The following is a 24,558-nucleotide window of genomic DNA, read 5'->3' on the forward strand; positions in this document are numbered from 1 at the left end:
CTTAACTAAATATCCTGTAATTTAGTTTCTATTACTTGTATCAATGTGATTTTTTTTAGTTTGGTAGCATTTCGGGGGAGAAGGGCAGAGAATTGCATCATTCTAAAGAAGAAGTAAATTAGCAATTTATTTCATCTTGTGATGCTAGACGGCATATACAGTGTGCTTTATGAACCTTTTATATATATATTTATAAAGTTTTTCATTTTTTATTTGATCTACTTTGAAACATCTTTGAGCGTAATAACTGTCTTTGTAAAAAAAAAAACTAGATTTAAACATTTGGGAATACATTATCAAATCCATGCATAGGATATTTGGTTTTCCCAAGGAATGAAATGAATAAAAAAATTAATTGAAAGGAATGATATATAAATGCTTTAATAAAATAAATGCCTAATTAATAAATAAAAATTATTAAACAAACTATAAAACTATTTTATTCTTTTATTTTCTTATGTGAATGAATATACAAATCAACTGAGTTAAGAATGAATGAATAAATAGATAAATCAATAAATAAATAAATAAATAAATAATGAGAATTATATAAATTTATTCATTTCTTTGTTTATTTTTTAATTTATCACTCATTTATATCCCCAAAATGTGTTTTATTAGTTTTATTTTATTTATTTCCCTATTTATATTTGAAACTGAAAATACAACAAATTAGTCAATCAATTATATCCGCAAGAAATAGTGGCTTTTTTAGAGGTTTTTTTTTTTTGGGGGGGGGGGGGATTTATTTTACATAAACTGTTGAATACTTTGTTGTGCTACAAAGTATTTTATTAGCATATTTAAACGACTTTTTATTACTTTAAGTCCATGATGGATATCAAAATAATCGTCTCATTATGCACAATATTAATCCGTCAATAAGATTTTGAATACTTTGTTTTGATTGAAAAAATCGGTTTTCAAAACCCTAACACGGTTCTGAAACAACATCAAAGCCATTGATGTTTACCAGTAATTAACCCGGGGTACACAGTCATGACACCTATTGTCTTCCTCACTGACCGCTATACCTTGTTTATGTTGTGTTCAGAGTGACTGTTTACAGTTTGCAACTGTTTAAAATAACATTTTCTCTTAGTATGAGAACTTAATTTTTTTTCAATAAAAACAAAATAAAATTATCAAAGAAGCTATTGACGGGTAAAGATTGTGCATAATGAGACGATTATTTTGATGTCCATCATGGAAGTAAAATAATTAAAAGCCGTTTTAATATGCTTCAAAAATACTTTGATACATATTTATCGTAAATCAGTTTACATAGAATATGCGAAACAAATCCCATTTACGGGTTTTTGATTATTTAGTTTGCTTGTATCGTCAATTTTTAAAATAAAAACATTGTTTTTATAAGGATTAAATACATGCAGTTAATAAGTTTATTTTTTTTTTATTTACTAACTATTTAAAATCAATTATTGATTTGGTTTTAAACACTAAAACATTCCAAAATGCACCAATACCCCCTGCTGACTTTGTTTCTTACAAATGGTACAAAGTCAAACCAGTATTTAATGAATAAAACAGATTACAGCAAAGAAAAAAAAAATAAAAAAATAAATAGTAAATAAATAAAATAAAAATTTTAAAAAATTAATGAAATAAATATAAATAAAAACAATTTATTTATTTATATTTGAAATTGAAAATACAACAAATTAGTCAATCATTTATATCCACAAGAAATTGTATTTCTTTAGAGTTTTATTTTATTCATGTTTTATTCATTTAATAATGGAGTGACTTTCTACCTTTTGTGAAAATAAAAAAAAAGAAAAAAGACAGCAGGGGTACTGGGGCACTTTGGAATATTTTAGTTTTTTTAAATCAATACAATAATTGATTAGTAAATTAAAAAAAAATAAACTTATTAAATGCATGTATTTAATCATTATAAAAACAATGTTTTTATTTTTAAAATTGACGATACATGCAAACTAAATAATCATATACCCGAAAATGGGATTTGTTTCGCACATTCTATGTAAACTGATTAACAATGAATGTGTATCAAAGCATATTTAAACTACTTTTAATTATTTTACTTCCATGATGGATATCAAAATAATCGTCTCATTATGCACAATCTTTACCCGTCAATAGTTTCTTTGATATTTTTATTTTGTTTTGATTGAAAAAATCAGTTCTCATACGAAGAGAAAATGTTATTTCAAACAGCTGCAAACTATACACGGCGGTCATGTCACAACATAAACAAGTTACGGTCAGTGAAAAAGATAATAGGTGTCATGACCGTGAACCCCGAGTTAATTACTGGTAAACATCAATGGCTCTGATGTTGTTTCAGAACCGTGTTAGGGTTTTGAAAACCGATTTTTTCAATCAAATCAATGTATCAAAAATCAAATTGACAGATTAATATTGTGCATAATATGCTGATTATTTTGATATCCATCATGTACTTAAAATAATAAGAAGTCGTTTTAATATGCTAATTAAATACTTTGTAGCACATCTACGGATGCAAGTGTTTATATAATTTTAAAGTAAAACACAATTTCTTGCAAAATGAATGATTCATTAATTTGTACTATTTTCAATTTAAAAAAAAAAAAAGAAGAAAGAGATTGATATTTAATTAATATTTTTTTTATTATTCATGTATTTTATTTTTTTTAATTTACTATGAATTTATTTCGCTGCAATCTGTTTTATTCGTAAAATACTGGTTTGACTTTTTACCATTTGTAAAAAATAAAGAAAGAAAAAAGAAGAAAAAAGAGAGAGAGACAGCAGGGGGTATTGGTGCATTTTAGAATAATTAAGTTTTTAAAATAAATACAATAATTGATTTTAAATAGTTAGTAAACAAAAAAAAAAAACCAAATAAATAAATAAACTTATTAACTGCATGTATTTATTTATTATAAAAACAATCTTTTTTATTTTTAAAATTGACAATTCAAACAAATTAAATAACAAATACCCGAAATGGGATTTTTTTGGGGCTTATTTTATGTAAAACGATTGACGGAAAAATATGTGTCAAGGTATTTTTGAAGCATATTAAATCTGCTTTTAATTATTCTACTTCCATGATGGATATCAAAATAATCGTCTCATTATGCACAATCCTTACCCGTCAATAGCTTCTTTGATACTTTTATTTGTTTTGATCGAAAAAAAAAATTATGTTCTCCTACAAAGAGAAAATGTTATTTCAAACAGTTGCAAACTGTACACGGTCACTTGAACACAACATAAACAAGGTATAGCGGTCAGTGAAAAATATAATAGGTGTCATGACTGTGTACCCCGAGTTAATTACTGGTAAACATCAATGGCTTTGATGTTGTTTCAGAACCGTGTTAGGGTTTTGAAAACCGATTTTCTCAATCAAAACAAAGTATCAAAAATCAAATTGACGGTTAATTGACGATTAATATTGTGCATAATGAGACGATTATTTTGATATCCATCATGTACTTAAAATAATAAAAAGTCGTTTTAATACGCTAATAAAATACCTTGTAGAACATCTAGGGATGCAAGTGTTTATATAAAATAAAACTAAAGAAACACAATTTCTTGAAGATATAAATGATTCATTAATTTGTTGTATTTTCAATTTCATAAATAAATAGATTAATATTTTTTTTTTTATATTATTCATTTACTTTATTTTATTTATTTACTATGAATTTATTTCGATGTAATCTGTTTTATTCGTTAAGTACTGGTTTGACTTTGTACCATTTGTACAAAAAAGAAAAAAAAGGGAAAGACAGCAGGGGTTATTGGTGCATTTTAGAATAATCAATTCTTTAAAATCAATACAATAATTGATTTTAAATAGTTAGTAAACAAAAAAGAAAAAACTTATTAACTGCATGTATTTAATTGTGATAAAAACAATCTTTTTTATTTTTAAAATTGACAATACAAACAAATTAAATAACAAATACCCGAAAATGGGATTTTTTTTGGCCTATTTTATGTTAAACTATTTACACAAAAATGTGTGTCAAGGTATTCTTGAAGCATATTAAATCTGCTTTTAATTATTTTACTTCCATGATGTATATCAAAATAATCGTCTCATTATGCACAATCTTAACCCGTCAATAGCTTCTTTGATACTTTTATTTTGTTTTGATTGAAAAAAAATTGAGTTCTCATACAAAAAGAAAATGTTATTTCAAACAGCTGCAAACTACACACGGTCGTCCTGTCACAATATAAACAAGGTATAGCGGTCAGTGAAAAAAATAATAGGTGTCATGACTGTGTACCCCGAGTTAATTACTGGTAAACATCAATGGCTTTGATGTTGTTTCAGAACCGTGTTAGAGTTTTGAAAACCGATTTTTTAATCAAAACAAAGTATCAGAAATCTTATTGACGGATTAATATTGTGCATAATGAGACGATTATTTTGATATCCATGATGGACTTAAAGTAATAAAAAGTCGTTTAAATATGCTAATAAAATACTTTGTAGCATATTTCAGCAAATAAATAAAATAAAACTAATAAATCAAATTTTGGGGGATATAAATGAGTGATAAACTAAAAAAATAAAAAAATAAATGAATAGATTTATATAATTCTCATTATTTATTTATTTATTTATTTATCTATTTATTCATTCATTCTTAATTCAGTCGAGTTGTAGATTTATTCACATAAGAAAATAAATTAATAAAATATACATGTGTATCTATAGTTTATTTAATAACTTTTATTTATTAAATAGACTTTTATTTTATTAATGCATTCATATATCATTCCTTTCAATTAATTTTTTTTAATTCTTTGGTAAAACAAAATATCCCATGCATGGATTTGATAATGTATTCTCAAATGTTTAAATCTAGTTCTTTTACAAAGACAGTTATTACGCTCAAAGATGTTTCAAAGTAGATCAGATAAAAAATGAAAAAGTTATAAATATATATAAAAGGTCCATAAAGTACAATGTATAAGCCGTCTAGCATCACAAGATGAAATAAATTGCTAATTTATTTCTTATTTATAATGATGCAATTCTCTGCCCTTCAGAGAAATGCTACCAAATAAAAAAAAATCACATTGATACAAGAGAGAGAGAGAGAGAGAGGGGATTTGGTAAGGCATTTAAAAATGTGTTAATTTTTTACTGAGTCTATATTTTCAAAAAAAAAACTTTAAAGTTTTCAAGACTATAACTTTTTTTCACTCTTAAATGCAACAAAAATATTTTTCAAACTCCTTTTCTTGGCCAAAATAAATGTCAGGGGACGACAGGGAGTAGACAGGGAAGGCAGGGACAACGACAGGGGACGACAGGGACTGGACAGGGAGATCAGAGAATTCAGGGGACTGACAGGGATAGACAGGGAAGGCAGGGACAACGACAGGGGACGACAGGGACTGGACAGGGAGAGCAGGGACAACGACAGGGGATCATAGGAGAAAGTCAGGGAGAGACAGGAAAATGTCAGGGACTGACAGGGGGACAACAGGGGATTTTTTGGAATCTAAGGGGATATTTAATTCAGTAGTGAACAGTAAGAGGTAGACAATCATTTATAAACATCTTTGATTTTCTTTCCCAATCTGATTTTTTTGGCATTTTTGCGGAGAACTTACTTTAGGAAAATTTCACTTGAAGACTGTGTATATGTTTGATTGATTCGGCATATGATACATCATGTTTGATGTTACACTGCAGAATACCAGTTTTGTTTAACATAACCTTGATAACACTGTTTCTTTTTTTAAAACTATACCAAAACTGTATATTTTGAAGACATGCTTGTCGAACATACATCGAAGCACAAATAATTTCCTTTAAACAGTTATACCATACCCTTAATTTTACATATGAAAATATTGATCTATAAATAAATGAAATAAGCAAATATAAATTTATTGCCTTGAATTCAAAATCACTTGGATAAAACACATTTTAACGAATAACCGACTAAAGAAATTTTAATCGATAGTCGGTATGATCAAACGATAGTCGAGTATTCGAATATTCGTCGACATCCCTACTTTACAGTCATAACTTACTGTTTGTACAATTAGTGTCATTGAATCCTGCAACACAGTTACATTGGTAATCATTGATCAGATCAAGGCATGTTCCATTGTTCTGACATGGATTTTCAGCACATTCGTCAATATCTGTAACAAATGCTCTAGGTTAAGGAGGACTAATTTGGAAAAATAGTTTTATTTATCGTCATTTCATATCATTTCGATTTACCTACCCTCTTCGCAATTGGTTCCATTAAATCCAGGAACACAGTTACACTCATAACCATTGATGAGGTCCACACACGTTCCATTGTTCTGACAAGGACTATCAGAACATTCATCAATATCTGTAATAATTTTTGTATTCATGCCAATTTATTTTTGCTGCAACGGATATAAAATGTTCTGAAGCATAGATTTTCTTTCAAGTTAAATGTACAACTTTATAAACACTTCTTATTGAAAGAACCATCTACATCATTGCAAGATCTTAAATGTAATAAATAATTTCTTTTGTCGTAATGGTATCAATTTACTTACTCTCCTCGCAGTTTGTTCCATTAAATCCTGCCTCACAACTGCAATTGTAATCATTGATGAGGTCCACACACGTTCCATTGTTTTGACACGGATTTTCAGCACATTCATCAATATCTATGACAAAAATAATGCATAAAATATAAATTTGAAATAGAGAAGAGTCAGTGCGTTTCAATGGGATCGATAATTTATTTCACTACTAGGAACAGCTTTTAAAAACTCTCACGAGAATTTGAAATACAGGATATTTAAAACTGTGTCTTTCGAAAAGAAATTTATTGTACGGTTGGAAAAGGCTTCTTTGGAATTTTACGTGTACAAATCGGATGGCTTGGAAGAAAAAATCCCAAGTGATGACTTAATGAGGTCAGGGACGTAAGACACTTAGTCAGAGGATATTGGGGATAGACAGAGACATTCAGGAGACCTAAGGGAGTGGACAGGGTTTACAGGGATGATGTCAGGAGACGTCAAGGCTAAGGGGAAGGGTTGTCAGAACCAAAGACAGAAGATCCTACGATAGAATCAGGAAGACAAAGGAAAATGTCCCGGAATGACAGTGGAATGAAAAATGTATATTAACCCACGAAAAAGATATTTCAGTAGTTACAGTAGATTATCTGTTTTAATTTCATGAGTGTAAAGCACAGCACTTAGTACAAAACTAAAGTAGCCTGTCCCACGAGTTTTATGAATTCAATGAGCAACAATGACAGATTAAACTTTTGTGAAAAAAATTTGTTTTCGTGTAATATTCATTTTAGTTTCTCTCTCGGCTCCCTCTTTTAATAACCAATTGTAGTGAATAAATAAGAAGATCATGTCCTACGATTGAAATAAATTTCATGTTGAAAAATGATACACTAAACTTCTTGTGAATACTATTTTTTCTGTGCTATATTTTTCTCTCACTTTATGACAAATTTACAAAAATGCCATTTTCTGTGTCGCATTGGGTAGACATTTGTAAAACATCCCAGCTTTTATAAGTGTGAGATTAAATGAAAGTTTGCAACCAAAAGTTTTAAATAGATTTCGAGTAAACTTAAAATGACATTTTTCAGAAAAATTTAGTCAACGTTTCCTTTGAAAAATCTTAATTCTCTTTACAGTAGGGATGTCAATTTTACTCGGACAGCTTAGTCGAATAGTCGGATTCTTTAGTCGAACGATAGTCGAATATTCGTTTAATTTGAATCATTTTCAATATCATCTTCACTGTTAGTCTTTCACAGACTAGTTTACAATATCTTATAATCTATGCTATCACCATTATATATATAACGAATTTTTGAATTGTAAACATGTACGTAGTACAATAAAAACTGAACATCAATATGTATCCAATGTATTTAATTTCAAAATTAATATATTAGCTGCACATTTTATCTAAACGCAGGTTATTGAACGCTCGTATTTGTCCTTTCTTTACATAACGGTAGTACTTGTACCCCATAACTGAAGCCAATTCTACTTGTCCGTCAATGATCTTTGACAGGTTAACAATTAAAGGGTGTCGCTTATAAAAACAAAGAGAGAGAGAGAGAGAGAGCTTGGGATAAATTTTAATTATGAAATTTTGTGAAAACAATCAATGATTGTATGAAATTAATATGAGAAAAAGAAAACACGGTTCAATTACTCTCATACCTGACCCCAATTTACGTGTATTTATAATTTTGTATTAGCTGTTTAATTATATTCTTTCTGAAGATTTGTATCACGTCAGAACTTATAGTTTGAATCTACAAAATTAAACAATTGCCCTCTCCATTTAAAACAGTAAGAGGTAGACAATCATTTATAAACATGTTGAATTTTCTTTCCAATCTTATTTTTTTGGCATTTTTGCGGAGAACTTACTTTAGGAAAATTTCACTTGAAGACTGTGTATATGTTTGATTGATTCGGCATATGATACATCATGTTTGATGTTACACTGCAGAATACCAGTTTTGTTTAACATAACCTTGATAACACTGTTTCTTTTTTTAAAACTATACCAAAACTGTATATTTTGAAGACATGTTTGTCGAACATACATCGAAGCACAAATAATTTCCTTTGAACAGTTATACCATACCCTTAATTTTACATATGAAAATATTGATCTATAAATAAATGAAATAAGCAAATATAAATTTATTGTCTTGAATTCAAAATCACTTGGATGAAACACATTTTAACGAATAATCGACTAAAGAAATTTTAGGCGACAGTCGGTATGATCAAACGATAGTCGAGTACTCGAATATTCGTCGACATCCCTACTTTACAGTCATAACTTACTGTTTGTACAATTAGTGTCATTGAATCCTGCAACACAGTTACATTGGTAATCATTGATCAGATCAAGGCATGTTCCATTGTTCTGACATGGATTTTCAGCACATTCGTCAATATCTGTAACAAATGCTCTAGGTTAAGGAGGACTAATTTGGAAAAATAGTTTTATTTATCGTCATTTCATATCATTTCGATTTACCTACCCTCTTCGCAATTGGTTCCATTAAATCCAGGAACACAGTTACACTCATAACCATTGACGAGGTCCACACACGTTCCATTGTTCTGACAAGGACTATCAGAACATTCATCAATATCTGTAATAATTTTTGTATTCATGCCAATTCATTTTTGCTCCATCGGATATAAAATGTTCTGAAGCATAGATTTTCTTTCAAGCTAAATGTACCACTTTATAAACACTTCTTATTGAAAGAACCATCTACATCATTGCAAGATCTTAAATGTAATAAATAATTTCTTTTGTCGTAATGGTATCAATTTACTTACTCTCCTCGCAGTTTGTTCCAATAAATCCTGCCTCACAACTGCAATTGTAATCATTGATGAGGTCCACACACGTTCCATTGTTTTGACACGGATTTTCTACACATTCATCATCTATAAAAAAAAAAGTAATGCATAAAGTAAATAGAAAAAGAAGATGTTAGAAAATTTGCCTTAAAAGAAGAAATTTATTATTATGTTTAGATTTTGACGAGAACAAATCTAATGATATGTATAAAAAAAATCGAAAATGATGACTACTACATCCAGCCATTAGACTTTGAATTTCTAAAAATTACTCTTCCTTTCTTTGATTTCTGTGTTTTTTATTCGATAAAGTGTTGTGCGCTGTGATGCCATTGTGAGATTGTTCTGCGATTTTCTAGCTGACAATTGTAAGACTAATTGTTGAATCATATGAATTTAAACTATTGTTAACTTTTAAGTTTTTGTTCTTCTGTTTATCTTCTGAGACAGATTCGAAAATGAAATTTAAAAAATAAACTCAGAATGAACAGATGTTTATATACAATTTTTCTGTGTTTATTTGCTCTTTTCCTTTGTGTTTTTGAAAAAAATTCTGATTATATCATTTTATTCAATCAAGGTTAGGCTCAGTGGTTAGTGCGTCTGCTTTAGAGTTGCATAGTTAGGATTTTATCCTTACGTCGCTGGTTTGAATCCCACAGTAGAACTTGGAGACCGGTCCGTATAAACCTAGTTCCCGTGTCGCAATAGGTGCTGGCACGAAAAAGGTCCCTCGCTGCTCAATGCACTAAGTGCCGAGTTTAGGACAAAATTTGCAGCTCTCCACTGGCAAGTGGTGACGTCTCCATATGAGTGAAATAATTCTCGAGAGGGGCGTTAAACAATATTCAATCAACCCAGGTAAAGTTGTAATCATGCATATTTCTATTTCAATTCTTACAACGATAAATTACGTGTATGACATTTTACATAATGTCAATTTTTTTGTAAATATCGTTTGATATCTGATGTATTTTGCTTACCTGTAAGATTAACTGTTATGCACCGTGAATCAGACGAAATTCTGCAAGACATTAAAAGAATAGGTAGACAAGTATTAAAAAACAATTTTCCTATGAAGTATTTTGCCTGTTGATTAAATTATCTCCCTTGGCCGCCATATTGAAGGGCAAAGTAGTAGATGTTTCTCTTTAAAGCTGAACACTTCTCATAAATAGGCACTGTCAGGGTATATAAACCGTTCGCTTTCGTTACACCCGATTGCACACTCGAAACTCGTGGCCGACATGTAGTACTCCCATCGTGGTCTTAGATTTTTTGCGTTTATTTCTTGTTTTTATGTGCATTTTCTGTTTGTAAATAATGTATTGACCTGTGTTTTCCATGATACCTTTGTCCTGTTGTGGAAAAATACATAAAATTTGATAATTTCATCGATATTGAGTAGCACGCTTTGTCAGCTGTACGTCTACACTCGTCGGATCTCTATAGTGAAATACATTGAACTAACTTGCGATCTGCTCCTTATATACGAGTTGTAGGGAGAACGTTGAAGAACGAGAAATATGGCGGACTATGCTTATTTACGAGTAGTGTTCAGCTTTAAGCAACAAATTTTAAACATGCATGCAAGAAATATATGGGGGGGGGGGGGGAAATATAGTCTTTAACAATCGTATATATATTCATAAGAAAAAAAGTGTTATCTTTACCTCAGTAGGCAGTATACACAAATTTAACTTGGTTGACTAATGAAGGGATCTTGGAATGTTGACCTACAATATGGCAGCCATAGGGAATAACTTTTGCTCAAATCACCTCAATGGAAAACACTCTATTATCATTACATTGTGATAAAACTGATTGTCACAAGTGACATTATGTCAATGTTTGATATTAGGTTATTGTACAGTATTGGTAAGAGTTATCTTTATTCGGGCATTTTGAGTTATCGTTTATTATACCCCCCGCTTGAAAAGTGGGAGGGTATATAGTAATCGGTATTTCCCGTTTGTACGTCCGTCCGTCTGTTACGCTTTATCTCTTATCCGCATCTCCTCTTATACTACTGAGTGAAAGTTAATGAAACTTTCACAGAATCTTTATTGCCATTGTGCATCTCCTATTTTACTTTTTTATTCGACACGTATTTTAAGTTTCCCATAGCAAAACATGGACATTGCCATTATATGTTTACCTATGACGTCACATATAGAAGCTTCTGGATAACATTTGATAGGACGAGTTATTCCTTTTACACATTACCGTAAAACAATATATAGCAACACATGGACATTATGGGAGGCTGGGGGTATCATTTAGTGAGCTCATTGCTTACAGTACCTCTACTTTCATTTGCGCACTATTGGTCACTGAGTTGTACTTGTTGCTATTTTTATCAACGTATACTCGTCGAACCCGTTTGATTAGTCTGGTCAGTTATTTATACTGGGTGTTGGCTAGTGTTTGTCATATGAGGTCTGTAGCATTTCTGCCGGCCGCTAGGGGTAGATAAAGAACGATAACCCTAAGTTCTGAATTGTTGATATTGCTTTTGAAAAGACAAACAAAACATCGGGTCATGAGTTATACTTGTAATACTTCCCTGCTGAATGACATTGTCCGAGCAAGGTAAATATAATTTTTGTAGGTTCACAGAAAGCTACTCTTACTCAGTTTCTATCTGTTACAACTTGAAATGTAAACAAAAATCATTCTAAACGCACGTGTTATGAATTTGTCAACTAGAAAAAAAAATATTTACAAAGGCATTTCTGCCTAACCTAAGCTAACCCATCAATTAAAAAGTGGAAAATATGTTAAGATATTTTTATGCAAAATTACAATTTGAGCAGAGGCAGCACTTTTTGGTGGTCATTTTTTAAGTATGTTGAAGTGGCGATGATTAGGTGTTTTATTACCTCCCTGTTTTTTTTTTTTATAGTTTTGTTCTAAGTACGTCATATATATTCATGGTAGGCATGTTCTATGTAGTTTTGTAATAGAGTGAAATTTTACATGTTTTTAATGAATTTATTTTTCAGGTATTTTCTTTGATTTTATGATCATTTTCAGAGTTTAAATTGAAATATTTAAATAAAGATTTATTTCATTCAAACTATAAATTAAAGTATGTGTTTTGTTATTTTATCATTTATGAAGTCTTACAGGTAAAGTATTTAGTTATCTTTTGGGTTTACCTGTAGATTTGTAGTTATTTATAGATCTGGTTAGATAGTGGTCATTCTGGATTGGTCAGGTGATTTTAGGAGGGAATTCTATTCTTGTTTTTCATGCCCAAGCGTTCTGATGGGTGTGTATGTTCTGAGACATTTTTAGAAGTTTTGGTTTGATCAGTACTTGATATTCCTAGTTTGAAATAAGTATGGACTTAGATTATTCCATTACCAGGTTAGTGTTTAGTTTAGGTTTTCACATTTCTTTATTTTCCCTACTTTATCTACTTTGTGTGAATGTTTGAATGTTAGACTGAGTATGCTAGGGAGTGAATGTCTTGTGTGAGATTTGTGTGAAAGCTGTAAATAAGTAATGTAAATATAATAGCATTAAATAAAGTTTATTTTATTTCTAAATAATTTGCTAAAATTAGAATGGAGAAAATGAGTGTTTTTAAGTTATAAAGTTTTGAAGTAAACAAATTCCTAAAGTATTCATTTTTCTAAATAATTCCCTACATTGAGCAGTATATCATTTTTTACATTTAGAACACGTACCATATTATTGAGACAGCTGAGTTTTGTATATATACTGTAGCAGACCTTTGCACCTCATGGGAGGTAAGGTTAACTGTGTGTTGATATAAAAATGAACACAGCATCATTTTTAAATATTGATGAATTATAAGCTATTTTTGAAAGTATTTAAACTCATTTTTCTTTATTTGTTCAATTCATGTAATTTGAGAGTTTTGCATGAGGTTATCTGTTATTTAAAATTTACCTAGTTTGTGTTCATCAGAAACTATGAATATTCTAAGCTTATTAATAATGAGTTTATGACAAACATTGTTGTTAAAAAGGATAATAGTTTACATTGGAAATTTTGGTTTTATTTTATGTTAAAACTGCTTTGCTTGTGAAAATTTGCATGCAGAGTTATTGTTCTTGTATTTATAATTTTAATACGTAATTACAGGGTCATCTATCTTTACCATACATCTATAATGGGCAAGATTGCACCATCACAATAAACCCACGTATTTAACCAGATGGAATGTGTTTTGTTGTGTATTTCCACCCGGTTTCAATGGCGCCCAACGGAATTGTGATTACTTGGTGTGACAACGCCCATTTTTCATTTCCGGAAACATAAGTTCCACAGTGAAAATTCTACGACTTCCTTTTCTGTGTTTACTTCCGGTTGTGATTTGGTACACGTGAAAAACCACAACTTTTCCACTGGACAGCTGATTGAGGTTTGAAAATAAAACTTTTTGACTTGTTTCATTCTACAGCAGTTATATTTCTTTACAAGTTGACATGTTCCTGATATTTGCGGACAATTATTTCCGTTTGTGAAGCTGTATGAAACATTTATTTGCAGTAGTGACATTACTCGGAAACATGCACTGAAATTAGACTTGATTTGTTTACAGTTTTGCTTTTGTGAAAGTGAATATTTCTGACTCTTTTCGAAACAAATTTCGATTTTTTTTTTCAGGGATTTCAGCAGTTTTTGTGTTTATTATTCATTGAACTCAATTTATTCTGTTTGTTTGTTTATATTTATCACTTGTGTCTGTCGTTGGTACTTTATACTTATATACACATACAGACATACATTTACTACAAGGTCAAGGTTACCGGATCCGGAAGTGAGGGTAGTTAGTGTAAACAAATCTTGAAACACTTTATTTTCTTTTTGTTTACATTTTTTTTTTCAGTTTGTGCATTTATTTTTTTTAATTTAGGAAGTTTTTTTTTTCTCCTCCATATTATTTTGAAAGTATACATATATCCCATTTAATTTAAAGTTATTTAAATTTTTATTTGATATTTCAATTTCAGTTTAGATAATTTGACATAAATAACTAAAGATAATTTAGAGTTAAATTGTAATTGAGTAGTGAACGAGTCGTTGAATATGTAATTGCATGCTTTTCTGAATTAACAGTCTTTCTGATTAACTCTACCCTTGCACATTCCATACTTCTATTACTTTCTTGTAATTATGTGAAGAAAAACTTAGAGGTTTGTGACATCAGTTAGTTTATTTGGTAGTGATCAGGTTATCATCTAGGTCAGTGGAAGTTTCTTTGATTGGTATATTTGATTACATTTGGTGAGGATTTATATTTTATTTTTGTGATCGTATTTGAGTTTGAAGGTTTAGAGTTTGTGTTTATATTCAGCCTATCCAGAGTGACCAGATCTATTATGTAATGTGAAATTATATTTTTAAAAAAAAACTTAGTACATAAGACTATTCCTGTATCGTGCATATAGTAGTAATAGTAGATCGTTGACGTAGAGTTTTGCGCATTTCAATTTTTTTCTTCATGTTTTGCTTACGGCTACTTGACGAGCAGCTGATTATTCCATTAATTGAAGAGAATTGTGGAATAGGTAAGCATATTGATTTTTGTCATTACATGTGATTTCATACCGGTAATCATCGTCCAAGACTATGGAAGATCATATGCTTTGTATTTTGTAAATAGTTTGTGATTATTTTTGTTGTTGTAAATATTGATTTTCATTTTGTGACTTATATTATTATACAGAAATCATCATGGCGGACAAACAGGACACTATTACAACCCAACCTACAAGTCCTATTACAACCCAACCTACAAGTCCTACCACTACTTCACAACCTGTGGATAAGATTGTCTACGACCAGATGTTCAAAACATTTCAGGCCATGGGACTCCATCCTAAGGGAGATAACCCAGCTGAACTAGACAAATGGATCAAGGACTACATTGTTCATTCGAAGGAAACCAAACCGGATGTGAAATTCAAAGTTCCTCCACTCACTCTACCGCCAGAAGGTACAGGGACAACCCCTAAGACAAAAACAGTGACTTTGTCGCCTTATTCCGCTAAGATAAGAACATTTTCCGGTGGTGATATCAAAAGTGAAGTACAAACCATTGAGTGATGTTTTAGAAACTCTTGACAGTGTTTATGGTAGTGTGGCAAATAAGGAGCAGCTTTTAGCCGAGTTTTATAGTGCCAAACAGAGAGAGGATGAAGACGTGTCATCATGGAGTGGAAGATTAGAGGACATCATTGGAAGAGGGTTGGAGAAAGGAGTTGTTAAGAATTCAGAAGTGAATGGTATGTTACATGGAATGCTATGGATGGGACTTAGAGACGAATTGAAGGATATAAGTGGCCACAAGTACGACACAGAGAAAGATTTCAATAAACTGCGTATTGCATTACGACAACTGGAGAAAGACCATAAGAAGCCAACAAAGCCCCAGATAGCCAAAGCAGCCATTACATCATCAGATGGTGACATTGCAGAGCTTAAGGGTATGGTGAAACAACTTACGCATAAAGTAACGAACTTAGAGACCCAACATCAGCAATACAGAGGTAGTTATTTCAGAGGAAGAGGAAATCAGAGAGGATCCTGGAACAACAGAGGATGGAAAAACAATAGACCACCTGTACAGCAACGTGAGGATACATATGATAGGGATCAACAAGAATCATCCCAGGGAGCTAAGGGAAACAACAGTGATACTGTCTATTGTTATAGATGTAAGCAGCCAGGACACCTACAGATTGGATGTCGGGTGAAACTTGACCACATGAGGAGTCATTTAAACTTCAGGAAGCCTGGACGGAGGGGCCAGTACTAGGCTTGAGTAGAAGAATTATCGATGGTCCCACTATTACAAACAACAGGGTACGCACATCTATACCACCAGGAATGTTTGGGAAACCAACGGAAACGGAAATCATTTTATACGGGAAAAGAATTAAAGCTCTCTTGGACACAGGGTCAACCGTGTCAACAATTAGTAAAGGATTTTACAGAGAGGAATTATCAGACTTAATTGAGATGAAACCGTTGGATCAGATTGTGGAAATAGAATGTGCGGGAGGATCGCAACTACCGTATGAGGGATATATAGAGGCTGACATCAAAACTCCAGGGAACAGTAACATCATTACGAGAACCATAATGCTAGTTACTCCAGATAGTCAATATAGTCATCAAGTTCCAGTACTCCTAGGTACCAACATATTACATTCTATGATAGAACAACTGAAAGCACAACATGGTGCGAGATATCTACAAACAGCTAACCTGACTACACCTTGGTTTATGACCATGAGATGTCTGACACTTAGGGAAAAAGAACTTCGAAGGAATGACAACAGATTAGCTGTAGTGAAAACGAATTGCAGAGTAACGCTTCCACCAAATTCAGTGACGGAAGTTGAGGGTTATTATGATAAGGAACTACCATACCAGGGAACTGCTTCTATTCTTCAATCAACAGAATTATCACCAGACTACAAAGATTTTGATGTCGAACTAGTTCTAATACCTTATTACTTCAGGAATAACAGAAAGGTCACAGTTCATCTATCCAACACCACTTCAAGGACTTTGACGATTCCATCCAGAGGTATCATATGTGAGGTTCAACCCGTCATCATTGAAGATCTACCTAAGATGCCTGAACCGTCTGAGAAGTTCAACCTTTTAGATGAGATTGACATCATAGAGAGTGATTTATCAGATGAACAGTTGGAGAAAGGTAAGTATCTTCTATTACAGTTCTCGGATATATTCAGCAAAGGAGACCATGATGTAGGACACACAGAGAGAGTGAAGCACAGGATAGATTTGTTAGATGACACCCCTTTTAAACAGCGGTACAGAAAAATACCTGCATCCATGTTTGACGAAGTAAGATCGCATCTGAGACAACTACTTGACATTGGTATCATACGACCTTCACATTCTCCATACGCATCTAATGTGGTACTTGTGAGAAAGAAGAATGGGAGTCTGCGTTTATGTGTCGACTACAGACAACTGAACCAACTGACCAAGAAGGACAGTTACGCACTTCCAAGACTCGAGGATCTCTTAGACTGTATGGCAGGAAATAAGTTCTTCTCTCACATTGATATGAAGTCAGGATATCATCAGGTGGAGATATTGGAGAGTCATAAGGAACGCACAGCATTTTCTGTCGGACCGCTAGGATTTTATGAATTCAATCGCATGCCGTTTGGACTCACTAATTCTCCAGCCACTTACCAGAGACTTATGGAGAACATCTTAGCTGACCTGAATTTGAAAGTGTGCTGTGTATTCATAGACGATGTGATAATTTTTGGCAAGACTTTTGAAGAACATCTGCACAACATACAACTTGTATTCAACAGAATAAGAGAGGCTAGACTGAAAATAGCTCCATCCAAATGCCAATTCTTCAAGAGGAAAGTAAAGTTCATTGGCCATATTGTGTCACAGAATGGTGTCGAGATCGATTCAGAGAAGACAGAGAAAGTTGTTAATTGGCCGAAACCCAAAACACCAGAGGATGTACGCAGATTTCTCGGATTCGTCGGATATTATAGACGGTTTATTGAGAATTTTAGTAGGATCTGCAGGCCGTTAACTGACTTGATGCCATCTCCTCTCAAGAAGTCAAAAGGAAAGAACAAACAGATTAAAGAATGGCATTGGGGAATAGAACAAGACAAAGCCTTTGAGACACTGAAGACTCACTTAGTTTCTGCACCGATATTAGGATATGCGGACAGCACCTTACCTTATGAGTTGCATACAGATGCCTCAGGTGATTCACTAGGAGCAGTCTTATATCAGGAGCAAAACAAAGTGAAGCGTGTCATCAGCTATGCCAGCCGTGGACTCAACAAAGCAGAGAGAAATTATCCTCCACATAAGAGAGAATTTTTGGCATTGAAGTGGGCAGTTTGCGATAAGTTCAAGGACTGCCTGTATGGCCAACATTTCACAGTCTTAACAGATAACAATCCTGTTACCTATGTGTTGACTACAGCCAAATTGGACGCGACTGGACATCGGTGGTTAGCAGCCCTTGCATCTTTCAACTTTGACATCAAGTATAGAGCAGGAAGGAACAATGCTGATGCTGATGGTCTTAGTCGTCTACCCATCAACACTGAGACTGTACAAGCCATTTGCCAGTCTACTGTACCAGCTTATGTAGAATCTCTGACTTTATCTCCAACACTAGTTGTTGATGATGAGGATCCACGAGGAACCAGTACAGGAAATATTATTGATTGGTGTAAAGCCCAAGATCTAGATCCAGACATTAAAAGAGTGAAGGAGTATGTTAGATCTAAAGTAAAACCATCCAGGAAGGAAGTAGGACCAAACCCCCTGTTACGACAATTTAACAACTTGAGGATAATAGATGGTGTGTTGCATCGAGAAACAACAACAGACGAAGGAGTGAAACATCAACTTGTCCTACCTATTGCACATGCATCAACTGTGATAGAGGCAATGCACAACGATATGGGTCATCCTGGGAAAGACAGAACTTTGTCGCTTATCAAGGATAGATTTTACTGGCCTGGGATGCACAGCGATGTAGAGACATGGATCAGCGAGTGTGGAAGATGTACAAGGAGGAAGACACCAACCAATCAACGAGCTCCTCTTGTGAACATCACCACCAGTGCACCTTTGGAGTTGGTGTGTATGGACTACTTAAGTCTAGAAACATCCAAGGGAGGGTACCAGAACATCTTGGTGATCACTGACCATTTCACTCGCTATGCCATTGCAATACCTACCAGGAACCAGTTAGCCAAGACTACAGCAGAAGCATTCTTCAACCACTTTATTCTCCATTATGGTATACCAGCCAGAATTCATTCTGATCAGGGTGCCAACTTCGAGAGCAAGGTGATTAAGGAATTATGCAGTATTACAGGTATGTGTAAGTCAAGGACAACGAGCTACCATGCGATGGGAAACGGTATGTGTGAGAGATTCAACAGGACTCTGCTAGATATGCTTGGTTCCCTACCATCTGAAAAGAAGGCCAATTGGAAGGCATACGTCAATCCTTTAGTACATGCCTACAATTGTACTCGTCACGAGAGCACGGGACAGACACCTTATCTACTAATGTTTGGTAGAAATCCTAGACTGCCAGTGGACATGACTTTTGGCCTTAGAGAGAATGAGAAGGAACCAACGACTCAGTATGTAGCTGACCTGCGACGCAGAATACAACAGGCATATGAGTTAGCAGCAGCAGCATCTGAGAAAGCACGGACTAAGCAGAGGGATACCTACAACACAAAGGTAAGAGGCGGAACAGTGAAGGTAGGAGATCGAGTTCTGGTCAAAATAGTAGCTTTTGATGGTAAACACAAGCTTTCTGACAGATGGGAGCAGGAACCGTACACAGTTATTGGTCAACCAAATGGAGACATTCCTGTTTTCACAGTCAAGAGGGAAAATGGTGAAGGCCGGACTCGAACACTGCACCGTAATCTCTTACTTCCAGTCGGTTTCCTAAATGATGCACCAGCAGCACCAAAACCAGCTCCAAGAAAGGTTAAGACTAAGCCTGCAGTACAAAGAGTTGATGAGGAACAAACTATTACCATTCATGATCAAACCAATGATAGTGATTCTGAGGATGAGACTGAATGGAGAGTAGAAATTAGTCAAGAAGAGCCTGAGGACAGCAGTCCAGTGATTGCTGAGGAATCTGATGTGGTTCAGGAGACTAATTTACCAAATATTGTGACAACTAGCGCTAGTGGAGAAGGAGAGATTGCTCAGGAGCAAATTCCAGAGGCAGCACCATCTCAGGAAATAGAAGTTCCTCTGAGAAGGTCAACAAGACAAAAGAAACTACCTGTTCGATATCAAGCAGGAGAGTTCATTTTGAATAAATCTGCAGTGCATGTACAAGCTACTCAAAAAGAAGATTGGGAAAAGAAAGTTTCATGCATTACTTCTTTAGTTTCTAATTCTTCTTTGTTTTCTAATTTGCAGGAAGAAGCTGGCAGAACTATTCTCGAAATTTTATCATCTAAATAAACAAATCTTGTTTTCAGAAACAGATCAGATGTGAAATGCCGAGACGTCATTTTCCAACGCGGGGGAGTATGTAATAGAGTGAAATTTTACATGTTTTTAATGAATTTATTTTTCAGGTATTTTCTTTGATTTTATGATCATTTTCAGAGTTTAAATTGAAATATCTAAATAAAGATTTATTTCATTCAAACTATAAATTAAAGTATGTGTTTTGTTATTTTATCATTTATGAAGTCTTACAGGTAAAGTATTTAGTTATCTTTTGGGTTTACCTGTAGATTTGTAGTTATTTATAGATCTGGTTAGATAGTGGTCATTCTGGATTGGTCAGGTGATTTTAGGAGGGAATTCTATTCTTGTTTTTCATGCCCAAGCGTTCTGATGGGTGTGTATGTTCTGAGACATTTTTAGAAGTTTTGGTTTGATCAGTACTTGATATTCCTAGTTTGAAATAAGTATGGACTTAGATTATTCCATTACCAGGTTAGTGTTTAGTTTAGGTTTTCACATTTCTTTATTTTCCATACTTTATCTACTTTGTGTGAATGTTTGAATGTTAGACTGAGTATGCTAGGGAGTGAATGTCTTGTGTGAGATTTGTGTGAAAGCTGTAAATAAGTAATGTAAATATAATAGCATTAAATAAAGTTTATTTTATTTCTAAATAATTTGCTAAAATTAGAATGGAGAAAATGAGTGTTTTTAAGTTATAAAGTTTTGAAGTAAACAAATTCCTAAAGTATTCATTTTTCTAAATAATTCCCTACATTGAGCAGTATATCATTTTTTACATTTAGAACACGTACCATATTATTGAGACAGCTGAGTTTTGTATATATACTGTAGCAGACCTTTGCACCTCATGGGAGGTAAGGTTAACTGTGTGTTGATATAAAAATGAACACAGCATTATTTTTAAATATTGATGAATTATAAGCTATTTTTGAAAGTATTTAAACTCATTTTTCTTTATTTGTTCAATTCATGTAATTTGAGAGTTTTGCATGAGGTTATCTGTTATTTGAAATTTACCTAGTTTGTGTTCATCAGAAACTATGAATATTCTAAGCTTATTAATAATGAGTTTATGACAAACATTGTTGTTAAAAAGGATAATAGTTTACATTGGAAATTTTGGTTTTATTTTATGTTAAAACTGCTTTGCTTGTGAAAATTTGCATGCAGAGTTATTGTTCTTGTATTTATAATTTTAATACGTAATTACAGGGTCATCTATCTTTACCATACATCTATAATGGGCAAGATTGCACCATCACAATAAACCCACGTATTTAACCAGATGGAATGTGTTTTGTTGTGTATTTCCACCCGGTTTCAGTTTCATTAACTAAAATTATGACAACATTTGCTTATGAATGATACTAATATAGTAAATATGTTGAATTTAAATACATCCCATTTTTTTCATGTTCTGTGTTATGTTACACTAATACAAGGAAACGGGTTATAGATAGGGGTTACATGTATCCTTCCTAACTCAACATTTATCTTTCCCTTGAGACAAACATCGCTGTCTGAGGTAGGCTCTACCTATCACTTGATTTTATGAAATCTAAAAGGTGTTTAGGCAAATTTCATTTAGAATATACCATTGTATGAAGATAAAATAATGAAAAATGACATTTGACCTTATAATATTGTACTTTTATTTTTAGGAAGAATTGCTAAGGTCTGGACTCCGGGAGTTATAGTTTACCCATGCTTAGTGATCTTGGGTGTGCCTTTTATATAACCCATGCTGTGTGAACCTTGGGTGTGTACCGTTTACCCTGCTGTGTGATCTTGGGATTCAGGGATGTTTTGTAGCAGCGTTGAGAGCAAGACCTGGGGGCCGACCGTATGATTTTATGTATAAAATGCCACAGCTCAGTAGGTTTTTACACTTTACAATATTTTTGTTGTTAGCTTTAAAGAGCAATTTTCTATGTAAATCTGTTAGCAATATAGCAAGAATGTATATATTTACGCTCTAAATCATTTACTCGTTAAATGGCAAATACGTGTTTTCTTTTGTAGTTTGTTTGTAAAATCTAGTACATGTATTTTGAACAGATATGTGTTTTGAATATTTCATTAGAAAACGCTATAAAAATTGTAGGTGACCAAAATTGTATATTAAGCTTTTGTTCTGGACAGGAGGATTGGTGTACGTGGTGAAGCTACTTTAAGGATATGGTGGACCGGAAGGTACAATATGGTGGACCATACATTGCGACGTGGTGTGAAGTGTGAATCTATTCAGTGATGACCATGATTGAACTTTTGGCCGTTTTCATGTTTATTGTACATATGTAGATAAATTTATTGTTAATTTTTATGAATCTTGTTATTTCTTGGTGAAGAGGAGGTCTTCCAAAATATTATTTGTTTTGGGTTGTTTTACGAATTTAAAGAGCCCATCACAACTTGAGGTCAGTTGTGACACTGATTATCTTCGAATGATTATCAATGAATGAAGTTAAAATATGATTTCTATTTATTAAGACAACAATCTAATTTCATTGCAGAAAACAGAAGTTAAACTTACACAATGATGTTGTACGCAAATATTAATACTCATTTTTAATTAAACTGTAAGGTAAATATATGTTGAACAGATAAATAACTCTCTGATATTTGAACTGTGTCTAAGACGTTTTATTCTATACAAATATTTTCAAGTATTCATTGTCTTTTTATAAAGATATGTAATGGACATTTATAAGTTTATGTAAAGAAAAAAAGATTTCTAGAATTTTTTCCACCAATCTACCACCTAATGTTTTCTTTGAAATTTTTAAACTTTTCTTAATTCTATCATTTATAAAGTAAATATTACAAAATGCTGAATGATAAAAATTATCATATATATATCTTCCCATGTGTTACACATTTATTGTAAATGACAGCATTTTGTGTTTTGGTTAGGTATTTTACTATGTTTATTTAATTGAATTTATTATTTTAACAAACAAGCCTGTAAATACTAGCAAGTTTCAATATTCATAACATTATCAACAAGAGGCCCAGGGGCCACATCGCTCATCTTAGCAAATCCGCTAGGAAAAAGCACAAATCAGATCAGAACTGAAAAGTTTACTGATGGGGGGGGGGGGGGCTTGAAATTTAATTCTACTTGAGAATGCCTTCATATCAATACAGCATATGACTTTGCTGTTCTTGATAAAAAAGATTTTTTAAAAACATTTTCTTCCTATACTATCACTAATCATTGCTTTGAAGTACTTGAGAAGAAGATTTTCCTTTAAATTCCTGTGTAAAACTTTGATCAGCCATTGTGGCCCCATCCTACCCCTGGGGGTCATGTTTTGTACAAACTTGAATCTACACTACCTGAGGATGTTTCCACATGAGTTTCATCTTTCCTGGCCCAGTGGTTCTTGAGAAGAAGATTTTTAAGGATTTTTCCTGTATACTCCTATGTAAAACTTTGATTGGCCATTGTGGCCCCACCCTACCCCTGGGGGTCATGATTTGAACAAACTTGAATCTACACTATCTTAGGATGCTTTCACATGAGTTTCATCTTTCCTGGCCCAATGGTTCTTGAGAAGAAGATTTTTAAAGATTTTCCCTATATACTCCTATATAAAACTTTGATTGGCCATTGTGGCCCCACCCTACCCCTGGGGGTCATGATTTGAACAAACTTGAATCTACACTATCTTAGGATGCTTTCACATGAGTTTCATCTTTCCTGGCCCAATGGTTCTTGAGAAGAAGATTTTTAAAGATTTTCCCTATATACTCCTATGTAAAACTTTGATTGGCCATTGTGGCCCCATCCTACCCAAAGGGGTCATGATTTGAACAAACTTTAATCTACACTACAATAGGATGCTTCCACATGAGTTTCATCTTTCCTGGCCCAGTGGTTCTTGAGAAGAAGATTTTTTACAGATTGTTCCTATATACTCCTATATAAAACTTTGATCGGCTATTGTGGCCCCACCCTAGCCCCGGGGGTCATGATTTGTACAAACTTGAATCTACACTACCTGAGGATGCTTTCATATGAGTTTCAACTTTCCTGGCCCAGTGGTTTTTGAGAAGAAGATTTTTAAAGATTTTCTCTATATACTCCCATGTAAAACTTTGATCGGCCATTGTGGCCCCACCCTACCCCCGGGGGTCATGATTTGAAGAAACTTGAAT

At 33.0% G+C, this 24,558-nt stretch overlaps 1 protein-coding gene and 1 long non-coding RNA gene across 3 annotated transcripts in view; one reads left to right on the forward strand and one right to left on the reverse strand.

Moving 5' to 3' along the window:
- LOC134267582 (fibropellin-1-like) overlaps positions 1 to 24,558 on the reverse strand; it is a 58,369-nt gene that overhangs the window by 27,521 nt on the left and 6,290 nt on the right. For both annotated transcript variants that reach the window (XM_062749788.1, XM_062749789.1), the window contains exons 6-8: positions 10,353 to 10,393; positions 6,550 to 6,663; positions 6,243 to 6,356 (exon numbers count right to left, since the gene is read on the reverse strand). In XM_062749788.1, coding sequence (XP_062605772.1) covers positions 6,243 to 6,356; positions 6,550 to 6,663; positions 10,353 to 10,393 — 269 coding nt within the window. The remainder of the gene's footprint in view (positions 1 to 6,242; positions 6,357 to 6,549; positions 6,664 to 10,352; positions 10,394 to 24,558) is intronic.
- LOC134267586 (uncharacterized) lies at positions 20,587 to 21,710 on the forward strand. The gene is made up of 3 exons (XR_009992182.1): positions 20,587 to 20,865; positions 21,180 to 21,251; positions 21,610 to 21,710. It is a non-coding gene; the product is annotated as an uncharacterized LOC134267586 (long non-coding RNA).

This window comes from Saccostrea cucullata, unplaced genomic scaffold (genome assembly GCF_032062105.1).
Source record: "Saccostrea cucullata isolate Sc308-1 unplaced genomic scaffold, CSIRO_AGI_Scuc_v1 ctg879, whole genome shotgun sequence".
Lineage (NCBI taxonomy): Eukaryota > Metazoa > Mollusca > Bivalvia > Ostreida > Ostreidae > Saccostrea > Saccostrea cuccullata.